The 15267-nt window shown below is 39.6% G+C and overlaps 1 protein-coding gene across 2 annotated transcripts; it reads right to left on the bottom strand.

Moving 5' to 3' along the window:
* Positions 1 to 3258: 3258 nt before the first annotated feature.
* Positions 3259 to 14740, bottom strand: pter (phosphotriesterase related). 2 transcript variants are annotated; one of them, XM_017702503.2, is made up of 5 exons: positions 14636 to 14740; positions 12976 to 13420; positions 9659 to 9924; positions 7240 to 7380; positions 3259 to 5098 (listed from the first exon to the last, which is right to left on the bottom strand). In XM_017702503.2, exons 2-5 carry the CDS (start codon positions 13405 to 13407, stop codon positions 4888 to 4890), a joined length of 1050 nt encoding a protein of 349 aa, XP_017557992.1. In that variant the 5' UTR covers positions 13408 to 13420; positions 14636 to 14740; the 3' UTR covers positions 3259 to 4887. The 2 variants fall into 2 exon arrangements, with proteins under 2 accessions (XP_017557992.1, XP_017557993.1); XM_017702504.2 differs by having other exon boundaries at positions 14645 to 14740.
* Between the last annotated feature and the right edge of the window lie 527 nt (positions 14741 to 15267).

The raw sequence follows: 15267 nt of genomic DNA, 5'->3' as shown, positions 1-15267 counted from the left end.
TCATTACGACGTTTCAGTGGCGGCTGTTCACAGGCTTTGTTTTTATAAACGTCATGAATTTTATTATGTCAGACGGACAATGTAAAATAAAAGCATCCTCCTGTTACAAACTGCCCTCCGCTCTGATATGCTTTTGTTCATTTGCACAGTCTTATCATGAGTAATACTGCATCACTGTCGTAACAAAACCTGGTGTCTCTGATATGGGCACGTTGTAGGAAAAGAAATAAATGTTCATGAAAGGGGAAATCCACCAATTTTCAAAATTGAGATGCAGGTAATGTCAAAAGCTGCATAGCAGAGAAATTTACTGACCGTGATGTCTTTACAGTGGTGGTGATGGGAACCAAGGGTCACAATGTGTACAACACAAATGAAGCCACTTTATTTACTATTCAAAGCCACCAGCAAGCCTACACATGCTGAATGGACTCTTTTGCCTTACAAGACCATTATATACACACTTATATATACAGACACACACAACGATCAGGCATAACATTATGACCATTATTCCTTGTTTTCACTCCCATTTGATCAGCTCCACTTACTGTATAGCTGCACTTTGTAGTTCTACAGTTACAGACTGTAGTCCATCTGTTTCTCTGATACTTTGTTACCCTGTTCTTCAGTGCTCAGGACCCCCATGGACCCTCACAGAGCAGGTACTATTTGCGTGGTGGATCATTCTCAGCACTGCAGTAACACTGACATGGTGGTGGTGTGCTGGTACGAGTGGATCAGACACAGCATTGCTGCTGGAGTTTTTAAACATCGTGTCCACTCACTGTCCGCTCTATTAGACACTCCTACCTTGTCGGTCCACTTTGTAGGTGTAAAGTCAGAGACGACAGCTCATCTGCTGCTGCACAGTTTGTGTTGGTCATCCTCTAGTCCTTCATCAGTGGTCACAGGATGCTGCCCACAGCTGTTGGCTGGATATTTTTGGTTGGTGGACTGTTCTCAGTCCAGCAGTGACACCGAGGTGTTTAAAAACTCCAGCAGCACTGCTGTGTCTGATCCACTCAGACCAGCGCAACATGCTAACACACCACCACCACCACATCAGTGTTACTGCAGTGCTGAGAATGATCCACCACCCAAATAGTGCCTGCTCTGTGAGGGTCCATGGGGGTCCTGACCACTGAAGAACAGGGTAAAAGGGGGTAACAAAGTATCAGAGAAACAGATGGACTACAGTCTGTAACTGGAGAACTACAAAGTGCAGCTATACAGTAAGTGGAGCTGATAAAATGGACAATGAGCGTGGTCATAATGTTTACATGTGTGTGTATACACACACACACACACACACACACACACACACACACATTTGAGTGAATGAATGATTTGGGCATTATTATTAATTATTAGCATTATTAATTATTACGATTATTAAGCAGTAAACTCCTCAGATGTCTGGTTCCTGTCACCACCACTGTGAACAACTCAAACTCAGTAAGTTTCTCTAGATCTGAACTTTTCACATCAAACCACTCAGAATGACCATTTACATTCCACTCATCAGTGGCACATCAGTCCACTTTAACATTAAAGGGCCCATATAGCTGAAAACCAAGTTTCACTCACTTTTTAACAACAAAATCATGAAAGTTCAAATTGAGGTGGGGCTGTGCGGTCCTGAACACCCTATAAACATTACTAATATGTTTATGCCACATTTGTACATACTTCAGTTTATCCCCTGTAGAGGATATGATAACTTATGATGATGAAGTGCAGAGAATTAGTAAGGTGGAAGTGAGGGCAGCTTTAAAAAAGGATGAAGAATGGAAAGGCAGTTGGTCCAGATGACATACCTGTGGAGGTATGGAGATGTTTAGGAGAGAAGGCAGTGGACTTTTTAACCAGGTTGTTTATAACCATTTTAACCATGATGTTTGCAGATGACATTGTAATCTGTGGTGAGAGTAGAGAGCAGGTGGAAGAGAATCTGGAGAGGTGGAGGTTTGCACTGGAGAGGAGAGGAATGAAGGTCAGTAGAGACAAGACGGAATACATGTGTGTGAATGAGAGGGAGGCAGGTGGAAAGGTGAAGATGCAAGGAGTAGAGGTTGTAAAGGTGAATGACTTCAAATATCTTGGGTCAACCATCCAGAGCAATGGACAGTGTAGAAAAGAGGTGAAGAAGAGGCTGCAGGCAGGATGGAGTGGGTGGAGATGGGTGTCAGGGCTGATGTGTGACAGAAGGATAGCAGCAAGAGTGAAAGGGAAGGTTTACAAGACAGTAGTGCGTCCTGCTATGATGTATGGTTTGGAGACTGTGGCTCTGTCTAAAAGACAGGAGGCTGAGCTGGAGGTGGCGGAGATGAAGATGCTGAGATTTTCGTTGGGAGTGACGAGGATGGACAAGATTAGAAATGAGCAGATCAGAGGGACAGTGAAGGTGGAGCAGTTTGGAGATAAAGCCAGAGAGGCCAGGTTGAGATGGTTTGGACATGTGTTGAGGAGGAATAGTGGATATATTGGTCAAAGAATGTTGGAGATGGAGCTGCCGGCTAGAAGGAGAAGAGGTAGACCTCAGAGAAGGTTTATTGATGTAGTGAAGGTGGACATGGAGATGGTTGGTGTAAAAGTAGAGGAGGCAGTGGATAGGGCAAGATGGAGGCAGATGAGCCGCTGTGGCGACCCCTAAAAGGAGCAGCCGAAAGAAGAAGATTTAAAAATGGCATTTATTTGATTCATCACTGAAAGATAACAAATCTCTTACAGTCTAATATAAAGAATGAAAGTAGTCTCAGGTTCTGAGAATCAACCTGTATGATCTGTGTTTCTGGCACTGAAGTCAACAGCAAGGTTTGGTGCCGCTTTAGGTTTATTTCTGTTTCTATAAAAACGATGACTTTTCTATGCATGTTGTTGTCATGACAACCCATAAAGCTCAAGCAAATCTCTCATAACACATGCAGAAACCGATCCAAAAGAGTGTTATTCAAAACACAACATGCTCTGCTGCCTCAGAGTTAGCGTGTGATGGCTCACTCTCTGCAAGTTCTTTTTAACCTTACGCCGTTACTCACCGAGAGCCAATGACAGGGCCATTTGTTTTGAAAGGAAGTCACTCAGAGAAGCCACCTGCTCCACCACAGATGCTGTACTGGCTGGATATAGATGCCTCAAAGAAACTGCTTCATTAGCCATTAGTTCTAAACATTCAACTGTTACAAAAAGGTGTCCCATTCAAATGAACGGGCAGTGCTATTAAACGAACTGATTAAGGAACAACAAGAAACACAGTTGACTTTGAAAATGATGAGCACCGTTTATTTCCCTGCAGTTAGTATGCACAGTTATTGCTATTGTTAGGCTGCATTTTTAATTAGGCTTTCGTCCTTGTATGCAAGAATGACAAATTACACTTTGTTAAAGTCTAAACATCGCATTGATTTGAATAGCCCTTATTTGAGGCCCCACTGAGCAAAGAGGATTATCTGAAGGCATTTATGTGGAATCAAAGGATGTCTCATTCATCTTTGTGCCTATTTGAAAATCAGTAAGTCCCAAATTTGACTAAAACGTCCTTGTTTTATTGAATGGAGGCTGCAAATTAATCAAATCAAGGCTTATCCTCATGGAATTATACAAAAAGTCATAAATCTTACCCTGCTTTTGATTTCTTTCCGTTTAATAATGTCTATGGTGTTGCCAAGGTGATATTTTTGGGCTTATTGAATTTATGGGTCCCCATGATTTGTTGCCAAAGATGAATCTTCATTCACAGCTTTCAGTTGCATAAATCAAACAGTAATATACAACATTGCTAACACAGAGACATTTTACTAATATCACAAGCAGTTCATTTTAATTAAAGGCCCAGCACAGTATTTTACCTTTCTTACTCACAACATTGCATTACCTGAGAGTCTGACTATACAGCACATCATTTACTGTGCTAGGGAGTCCCTAAACAAAGGGTGTCCAATCCTGGTTCTGGAGATCCACCACCCTGCACAGCTTAGTTCCACTCCTGATCCAGTTAATGAAGGCCTTTAGGAGCATCTGAATATTAGAGCCAGGTGTGTTGGATTTGAACTCTCCAGGGTGGAAGATCTACTAGACCAGGATTGAGCAGCCATGGCCTAAACTAACTCCCACTGTTTTGGAATTACACTTTATTTGGTGTAAACTTTGATGTCATGCGTTACACCAATTAGGCTACAGCAAATTACAGACTAACTTATTGTATGTTCATTATCTATGAAATCAACTCACTCTCCCACAGTCCACACACAACTAGTACTAAATGGTGCACGTTTTCATATACAGGTTCCGGGTGTAAGAGGGAGTATGGTCACTCTCTGCATTCAGATCCAAATAACATGGCCCAAATTTCTCTCTAGGGTTCATGTACGAGAGTGTGTAGTGAGCCTTTTACTGCAGACTTATTTAAAAACTGAGCTCAGCACAACTTGGGATCGGCCAGCTGAGTCAAGCTGAAAGAAACAGCTTTTCTGACACTTGCTGTTCCTGCAGGTAACATGGAAGAGAACATGTCTTTGGCTCATAATCAGCAACGAACCTTCAATTAACAACAAAGAAAGTCATAAACTACTGTTGTACTGATTGCACGTACGATGTTACAGATTAAAAATAGTGTTCATATTATTTTATTATTAATTTTGTTACTAGATATATATTACTCCTACTGGCTAAATTATTCAGAAATGCCTGGCCAACAAGCTGATGGAGTAAGTTAACTACAACTGTAAAATCTGACACTTAATGGACACCGAGTCTATGGAAATATATATTATTGAAATATGTTCCAAAAAACTGTGCTGGGCCTTAAAGCACTTAACAGTTCCGGTTCCTGGTCACAGAGTCTTTGGTCTAGCTAATTTATGATCCATTCAGGTGTTGTTATGTCTATTTAAAGGTTAACCATTTTTTAGGGTTGTCAATCAGTATTTTGTCCACCTGGTTTTGGGTAATGCCCCGAGAAAGCATTTTTGGCACAATGTTCTTTAGGATGTGGGAGTAGCCATGGCCACCGTACTTGGTCAGACGGTTCTTGGTGTGGACGTCGTGAGCGATGACGAGCTTGTCCTCATAGCCCTCTTTGATCAGGTACGCCAGCCTAAAAGAGTGACACAAAAACGCTCAGTGAAAACACACACATTCAAAACAGTTACATGAATAAATAAAACATAATTTCACGATAAATGATGGCACATTTAAAAAGGCAATAACACACACACACACACACACACACACACACACACACACACACACACACACACTGACCATTAGGTAGGACTGTATTAATTACATTTCCTTGTATCTACAATCATTGTCCATTTTAACAGCTTCACTTGCCATATAGATGCACTTTGTACTTCTACAATTACAAACTGTAGTTTGTCTGTTTCTCTGCATACTTCCTTGGCCTCTTTTCACCATGTCCTTTCAACGGTCAGGACCCCCACAGGACCACTTCAGAGCAGTTATTATTTGAATGGTGGATGATTCTCACTAGATCAATGCTCCGTCTGATCAACTCATAACAGCGCACCACACACTAACTCACTACCACCACGTCAGTGTCACTGCAATGCTGAGAATGATCCACCACCCTAATATCAATAATGCCTTAAATCATTTGTCCTCTGTCTGTTTTCACCACAACCTCCCCCATCTGGACTCTCGACTTGAAATAGTCTAGATGCAGTCTTATCTGCAAAGGGCCGACGTGGCTGCAGAAGCACATCTGATTCACGTATTTAATCACTTGGTCTCAGTAAGCACTCAAACTGCCATCCATCTTTCATTTTTGTTCAGTTTCATTTTTTTTTTCTGCAACCATCTGCAATACCCCACGGTGAACCCCATGAGAACTACTGCATTAAACAACAGTGGCAAACATCTCAGGAATGTACCAGATAACTGAGGCGACTATTTACAGTAACAATGTAAATGTGGTAGCGGATTAAATCTTTTTGTTTTTCATACAGAATGTATATAACAGGATGCACTGAGGTATTTTTCACCTGAAAACCCCACCTTACACAATATAAACAAACTAATTTTGCCATGTAATGCCAATGTAATATCTTAAAGGCACATGTTCTGATGTTCATATTTCATCATAACCTTTACTTTAATTTGAACCACCTTGTGTGTTCTTAAATGGTTTAATACTGTGATGCCGTCAAACCATATTTATGACTAGGTTATCAAACTGTATCAAAGCATATCAAACGCACTTGTTACTATGAAGTTTACACAGTTGCTATATGCTGGGTACTGTTGTTTACAGACTCTCAGTCTAAATCTGCTAAATTTGTCCTTTTTTATGATTCATTGTCATTCAGTGCTCTAGAAGTATGATCATTGCCATGATAAACTCAAAAAAGCATGTTGTAACATCATTTACCACAATAACCATCAGCAGTGCTGCTGGAGTTTTTAAACATCTCAGTGTCACTGCTGGACTGAGATTAGTAAACCAATCAAAAATATCCAGCCAACAGCATCCTGTGGGCTGCATCCTGTGACCACTGATGAAGGACTAGAGGATGACTAACACAAACTGTGCAGCAGCAGATGAGATATCATGTCTGACTTTACATCTACAAGGTGGACTGACAACGTAGGAATGTCTAATAGAGTGGACAGTGAGTGGACACAGTGTTTAAAAACTCCAGCAGCACTGCTGTGTCTGATCGACTGGTACCAGCACAACACACACTAATAGTACCTGCTCTGTGAGGGTCTATGGGGGTCCTGAGCACTGACGAACAGGGTAAAAGGGGGCTAACAAAGTATCAGAGAAACAGATGGACTACAGTCTGTAACTATAGAACTACAAAGTGCAGCTATACAGTAAGTGGAGCTGATAAAATGGACAATGAGCGTAGAAACAAGGAAGTTGTATGATCAGTGTGTTTTACCCATCCCTAATAGCAGACATTTCATTATAACTCAAATGAATTGTAATGTCTTAGATTTTAACAATTTGTAGTAGAGCTATTTTATCTTTTGTTTGTTCTGCCAAAATGTTCAGCCTTTTTTTTTATCTTTCAGCTGAACTAAAATGACTAAAATTGCCATTTTGACTATTTTCATCCAAAATGTTTTGCTGGATGAAATTCCAGAGCATCCCTAATAATTATTGTACATGTTAACGTCCACCATCAAAATACTGTCAGTAAATACTCTGAGTACTGACATGAACAACGTGGACGTTTATCACCCTCTTAAGTTGTTTCTGATACTCACGCTTGAACCCTCTGGCTGTCACTCGGCATGTCTACACTTGTGTTGAAGGCATAGTTCAGCATTTCCACGCCAAAGAGGTCATATTCAATGTAGCTTCCCAGTTTTGCAAACTCCAGCAGCTCAGTGGGATCATATATTGTCCTGAGAAAATAGAACATTGAAAAGAAAATGTATGGATCAAAAGCACTTTAGAATTTATCACCTGCAGTTAAGCACATAGTTTTTTTTTAATCATTAATTGAACAAAGGCAGGATCGCACAGTAGATATTTTGGGGCAAACCAACACTTGTTGGCTTTGGCCAACACCACTGGCTGCCACACAACCCTGAAGTATAACAGACCCACCCTCATGCTTAACAGCTGACAAGGTGTTCTTTTCATCAAATACTGATTTCCATGCACTTGTTTCCAAAACGCTTCTGATTTATCAAGGCGATGTTTTGTATACTTCGGACACTGACTTTTGTGAGGACGTCGCAAGTAATGTGTACTTCTGATAAAGCTTTCCTGTTGATCATATGCAAGCAATGCTGCACAGTTCCCTGCAGGTCATTCACCATCGTATGGGGGTTTTGCTTTGCCTTTCTTCTTTAGCCAGCATTTGAGCAGTTCTATTAGGGTTTCTTTGGTATTCCAGATCTTCCAGACAGTGGAAATAGCCAGATGTAAGCACTCTGATATCTTTTTATAGTCTTCCTCAATCAGCTTCATTTTCAGATACTCAGCCAGTTAATTTGAGGAACCCATTGTTGACCACAAAGTTTGAAGGGTCAGAGAATGTATTACATCCTGTAACAGTCTTAAGCTGTCCATCTCTAACTGACCTGCCTAACCAGTCCTAAAAGGGCAATTGAGGCCTAACAAGCTAATTAAAGTTCTGAAACTTTTCAACTACAAAGAGTCCAAGCTTTTGCAGGTTTTGTGATAAAAGTTAATCAAATATTACAAACTCTGCAAAAACATTTACAGAAAATTTTATTTTTGTAGCTTGTATTTATTTCTTTCCACTTAAAATATATAGAATTTGGCCACAGCTGTCCAAACTTTTTCACACAACTGAATGTATGACATTATGACTTCACTGAATGTATGATATTATGTCTGGGACCAGGCTGGAGGAAGCTGGGGCCCATGCAGACGGAACTCCCTGGCCCGCATCGCCTGGTCCCGAAGGACATACCAGTGGGCAGGCCCTGACCATACTGCTGTGTGGACACCTCAGTAACACAGGGGCTGGAACTGAAGTGATGTAGACCTCCCAAAAAGCTCTTTGGGATTTTCCTCCAGCACAGGGTCAAAAGCTACTACTCACTGCATCCCTGTTTGGCAAAGTCTTCTGTAACAAAGGGGAAGTTGAAGCAGGGCTCATGTCTAGCTTTATTCAGGGCAAACCAACACTCCTAGTCATCATAAACAGGGGTCAGTTCACGAGAAGAGAACAACAATGAAAACAAATCCATAATAACAAACAGAAACAAGGCAAGGATCAGCAAAACTGAAGATACTTCAGAACAGAAATAAGGAACACAGCTCAGAATTCAGTAAACAAATCAGAGATTTGCAAGCAGCAGCCAGAAGTCAGTTTTGCTCATATTTCCAAGTATGTATGTTATACTACTCCAAAAACATAGGTGCCCTAGTAGTTATGCACAGCCAAGGATCCATTGTTGCCTGAGAAAGCAGAGATAGCACTAAATTGCTTTTATTCCGAATATGTTAGGTTGATGTTAGCTACATTCACAAACAGTTAAAATATGTTTCTTTGACAAACTAATAAGTTGGCACATCATCCACTGAAGAGGAATGAACACTTGTAGAGGACAAGTCTCCATCAGCATCCAGTGTTACCAGTTGGCTACAGTATTAGCTCATTAGTGTCTGTTTTGTTACACGTTTGACACAAAAGCCTGCAGATTTTCCTCGACTATTTTTGTAAAATGTTTTTATTGTTTTAAAATGGATTCATCTGCATGATGCTAAATTTGAGTGCTGTCACCTAAAAAAATGTGGCAGTGTACATAAATTTTAGTTGAATTTTTTTTCGTCCTTTTTTTGGCATTGCTTTTCTTCCATTTAATCAGATATCCTTTCATGAACTCTAATATCAAAACTAGTCGGAAAGCACATCTCTATATTAAGTTAGTTTGATTTGAGGCTTAAAACTTCAGGATAAACTGTGAAATTCTACTCTTCTTTCTTTTTCTTGCACATATCTGCTGATGTGAGTACTGAATTAGCATTACAAAGAAAATACATTATTTATTTCTATGCGGTTACAAAAAAAAAAAATTCTATGTGGTTACTCTGCTAATAAATGCTTCATAAAATATTTGTCCAAAATATTGGCCAAATCGAAACGCCCGTCTGATGCTGATATTTATTTTTTTAAGTAAACACTGCTCAGGCCCACTTCCTCACCTGTCTATATGAGACATGACAGTTTTGGAGACATCTCCTCCAGCCTCCTGCAAGATACGGACGATCTCTTTGGGGGCAGCGCTGTTCCGACCCGGGTGGATGATGACAGGACAGCCCAGCTGAGTCTGGGCATGGGCAGCTGCGCAAAGGACCTTTTTCTCACTGTCTGTGATTGGCCAGCTGGTTCCGATCTCCCCAATCACGCCACAGCGAATATCAGTGCCATCCGCCCCATGCAGCACCTCATTCACTATAACATCAGTGAGCTTTAATGGACAAAAAAAAACAAACAAACAAAAAAAAAAACATGTAAGATTGCCCTAGAGAAAAACGATTACAAGCATATGACATGGCTGCTATGCTGCAGTAACATCCTGCTATATTCTACAAGGAAGAAAAACCTGAAAGGTTCTAAAGTGGTTTCAGGTTGCAGGTAATGATATTGGGACCCCAGGCACAGACAGCAATGGGGCCCTACTGAAATTTTCTATTTCAATCTCACTTTTAGTAATAACTGTGTTTACATAATATATTTTCCTAATGTGAAAATTACACACACATTTTAATCCACTACATTTAAAGCGTTAATCTCATCAACCCCAGAGTTATTATCATCATCGTCGTCGTTAACCGCTTAGTCCTAATAGGGTCGCGGTAGCAGTTGGGAGAGCAGAGAATCCCAGATGACCCTGTCCCCCGCAACTTCCTTCAGCTCATTCCCAGGGACCCCAAGCCACTCCAAGGCCAACTTGGAGATGTAATCCCTCCAGCGGGTCCTAGGACGACCCTGGGGTCAGAGTTATTATTATTATTATTATTAAATAATAATAATAATAGTAATAAAGAAGACTTACTGTTCCAATATTTAGGAACTAGTATGAAATACTTGGTAACCACTATTCGGTAAATACTTTGAATCCACTATAAAAGTAGTTATGAGAGTGAGAATTGAATTGTGGGCCACATACAGACCCTTATTTAATACTGCATAACACAAAATAATTACTCAGACATGGGTTTGTGCTTTATTACTATTTGGTTAAGTCAAACTAATCAGCAGATTACTTGATCATTAACATAACTGAAAGTGACAGCCCTCCTTTGCATTTTTATGACGCTATTCATTCTTGTGCACTGTGTGCAATTGCCTATCATAGCTTATTGCCCTATTTGACCTGTCAATTTAGGCACATTTGGTGCATTTACAGTAAGTTTGCAGCGATTTTGATGCAGCATCAAACAACTGAAAAATAAAGTTTCAAACTTTAAAACTGTATCGGTTTAGGTAAGGTTTTAGAAAAAGCTGTTTTCAAATAAATAAATGTGTCTCTAATTTTTATGATACTAGGTAAAGTTCAACAAGGTTTTCATTCTAACCACAGTTCTGAGACAGCACTGACTGGACTTGTGAATGATCTCAGGTTCAGCACTAAATGCACAAAGTTCTTCTATTCTGGTCTTATTCAATCTTAGTGCAGCTTTCAAAGCACTTTCTAAGATTCTAATCCACCATCTTGAATGTTGGGGTGACCACCTAAACACGGTTTTAAAATATTTAAAATTTTATTTAATGAATAGACAGTTCTTGGTTTTCCTGGGAAATCTTTCACCAAAAAACATTTCTTGTGGAGTCCCACAGAGTTCACTCTAGGGGCCTTTGCTATTCTTTTTATATATGGTACCTTGACTCTGTGGTCAAGGTGGCTGAGAGAAGGACATTACACAAACTGCTCTCCGTTATGGTGGATGATGGCCACCCACTGCACACCATCATCATGGACAGGAGGAGCATGTTTAGTGGCAGGTTGCTGTCACAGAGCTGCTCACCCGACAGATTCAGGAGATCCTTTGTCTCCAGAGCCATCAGGCTCTTCAACTCTTCCCAGAGGGACCAGCAGAGAAGGGTGGAGAGAAAGGAGGACTGAATCTGAATCTCATGCTTATCTTGTGTTTCTCTATTCATCTGCATGTATAGACAGCGTGTTGCACATATTGCACTTTCTGCATACCTCATTGCGCATCTTGCACATCTGGACACTAGACACTTTATTGGGTACAATATTTGCACAAATTCATTTATTCATTCTGTGGTCATTATATGCTGTCACCTGTAAATTCTTGTACAGTTTATGTTCCAGCATGCAATTTCCTATCTGCAGATACCTTCTGCAAACACATTTTATAAGGCAGTCAACCTTTTAAGAAACACTTGAAAGTATCTTTAATTTAGCTTGTAATTTCACATCTACCCCTCTTTTTTATTTACCTTTAATCTGATCTAAATCATAGCTTCAAGTGATTTAAAATTATGTCTGTTAATTTATGATTATTTCTATTTTGCACTTATATTGTGTTTGCCAAACTTTAACTATAACAAGATATTAAAACATTATACATATACATATACATATATATATATATATATATATATATATATATATATATATATATATACACATATATACATATATATATATATATATATATATATATATATATATATATATATATATATATATACTTTTATTATTATAATATTAATTAGTAGTTGCATACAATTATATTAATAAAACTAATAAAACTAATTCCATTTACCTGCTTTCTTTCCGAGTAAAAAATCACCCATAGGTCTGGCTGGACACTGAAGGACGACTGACTGCTGAGCCCTCCTGCTACCCACTTCAGACCAGCTGCCCATGCCCCAGCTGCCACCACCTGCCTTGGACGAGCTGCCCACCCTACACTGATGTTCTCATAGACTCCTAGTTATTCCTAATACCAATATTACTGCTATTAATATTAGTAATATAATCACTTATAGGTAGTTTGACCAGAGGAGGATGGGTCCCCCCTGGTGAGCCTGGTTCCTCCCAAGGTTTCTTCCTCAGTTCTGAGGGAGTTTTTCCTTGCCACTGTTGCCCCTGGCTTGCCCACCAGGGGGTTTCTGTACATTCTTACAGTCCTGTTGAAACTTTGTCTTTTCCGAAATTCTGTAAAGCTGCTTTGTGACAACATCTGTTGTAAAAAGCGCTATACAAACAAATTTGATTTGGTTTGATATTAGTATGTTATTATCGTTATTACTGTATACAGTAAATTGCGTGAGTGGGGCTTTGTTTGGGGTGGGGTGAGATATAATATGCCTGATTCCACAATAAAATGACGGGCCCTTTGGTAAAGTTGTTTACAGTTTCTAGTAGTTGTTACTGGGAAGCAATAAAAACAGCAGGGATACAATCTCTAATCAAAAATGATATCAAATCTAAAAATATGTGCATTGTCTCATCCCTGATTCAGAGTGCGATTAGCAGACACACCTTCTCTACCGTCATCTTCCTCATGTCTGCCGAGTGAGTGACATCCAAGTAGTATCCCGCCCCTGCCACGATGTGCACCTCTGTTTCTTTGGCCAGCTGCCGCAACACGGGCAGATTCCGAGCAATACCTGTAGTGGTGTTCTCCACTATGGTACCCCCACCAGCCTTTTTGAAGGCCAGCAGCTCCTCCCGCACGGCCTCCGTCTCCTGGGATAGCACCAGGTTCTCCCGATGGCTGTATGGGTTCTGCTGGATCCAGTGCACGTTCTTCATTTCCATGGGTGCAGTTGTCATGGCCTCTTCCCCTGGAGACACAGGGCAGAAGCAGCAGTCGTAGTTCATGGTCAGGTGCTCATGGGTCAGGGTGCGACCCAGCTGGCTCGGATCCACCAGGCCCAGCACTGTCTGGACTTTTCCACTTAGACCGGACATGGCTCTGTAGATGCTGAGAATGAAATAAAAGGAACAGCCTATTCAGAGTCAGTTTTGACTCTTGACAGGTTTACGCAGCCTGAAATTTAGTCAGTCAATCAGTTATGCTCATGGTTAGAATGGCAGAATGGTGCACCGCTTACTGGTAAACTAGTTCAGTTCTGTAAAATGTAAAGAGACAACACCTGTCTTAATATATTATATGTCATCAATTCTCACAGGTCACTGAACTTTGAACTAACCTGAGTCAACAAAGCACTTTAGTCCAGTTATTCATTTACATAAGAGCAGATTCTCGTTCAGTAGAACAATATGTACGGTTATCGTGATCATTTACATCACAATATGCTTGTCTGAGAATATTGTGGACATTATCAGTGCTTAAAAACACTTCTCAACTGCTTGTAATATTAGAAGACAACATAACCGATCACCATTAATTGGATTTGGTGCAGCACAATGTAAAATATCAAATCACTGGATTCATATTTTTATAGACATTTTAAAACGTGGCACTTCTGTATCTGTTTAAAGTCATCAGATGTCAGAAAAAAATCAATAAAATGTGATATATTGTGCATTGTTACAATCTTTCTGAAGTATTGTGATACTACAAATTCTGCCATATAGCATTTACCATAAGTGGAGCATGATGCTGACATATATGCAATACACAATATAAGTTCCTTCTTATAATTAGAGTAAATGAAGTTATGACGTTGCTCTAATAACAATAACAAAAAAAAAATCAACAGAAGGCAACACATGAAGCCAAAGGCAGCCTTGAAGTACAAGCCCTGCAGAAATAGATAACCATTTTAAGTGAAACTGGCTTCTTACTCCCAGTTTTCAGCTCCACCTTAAATGCAGCAGTTACATTCTACCGCCTGTGAGGCGACAGAACGGAACCTCAGCACCATTTAAGGTGGACCGAGAAATATGAATAAAAAATTGGTGAATAAGGGCTAACTTAACTTCAGATTAAATTCGTATATAAGCAGTAAATAATGCCATCCATGCTTTCCTCCCTGTTAACACCAGTTAACTCTAAAATCTGTATATATATAATGCTAGTTAGTTAGTTTACACGGAGATGTCCAGCAGACCTGCAGCAGCAGCAACGACGGCTTAAAATAGCAACACCACAGGCGCTACAACGACCATAAAAATAAAACGCTATATTCTGAGCAAAGCCTTAGCTGTAAAGCATATAAAAGGGACAGTAAACCTGTGAAACCTGCAAATAACGTTCCTCGTCCGTCTCCGACACGTTAGCGAACGCAGAGGAGAAGTCGGTATATTTATGAGAGCAACGGGCAACAAGCCGCGCGATTTCAACACAGAACTATCGCGAGAGTTCCCCAATTCCCGGAACTCGTCAATAAAAGACATTTAAAACGATAAAATTATTTACATTTAATTTTTTTAAAAATATTTTAGTGCTCTGGTTGTATTCAGTTCTGATTGGATTTAAGCATAGTTATATTCAACTTTTGAAATTATTTCAATCATTATGTAACCACAGAATAAGGTGGCACACTCACAAACGTCTTAAGAAATAAAGCCAGAAAATGTTTTATGGCTTTTAATTTACATTATTTAATGTCATTTAATTTAATTTAGAAAATTTTACAAAATCCAATTAACACAGAGCAATAGGCAATAATAATAATAATAATAATAATAATAATAGTAGTAGTAATAATAATAATAATAATAATATCATTGTCATCCTCATCATCTTTGTACTGTATCTTTCATACATGCAATGCAGTAAGTATTTTATATAGGGTAGAAGACAAAAGTATAACATTATCAAGGACATCAAGCAAGTTCAGTGTAGTAGAACAAGCTATATTA

The sequence above is a fragment of the Pygocentrus nattereri genome, chromosome 19 (assembly GCF_015220715.1).
Source record: "Pygocentrus nattereri isolate fPygNat1 chromosome 19, fPygNat1.pri, whole genome shotgun sequence".
Taxonomy (NCBI): Eukaryota; Metazoa; Chordata; class Actinopteri; order Characiformes; family Serrasalmidae; genus Pygocentrus; species Pygocentrus nattereri.
The sequence above is the reverse complement of the archived record's forward strand: the minus strand, read 5'-3'. Positions and strand labels throughout refer to the sequence as shown.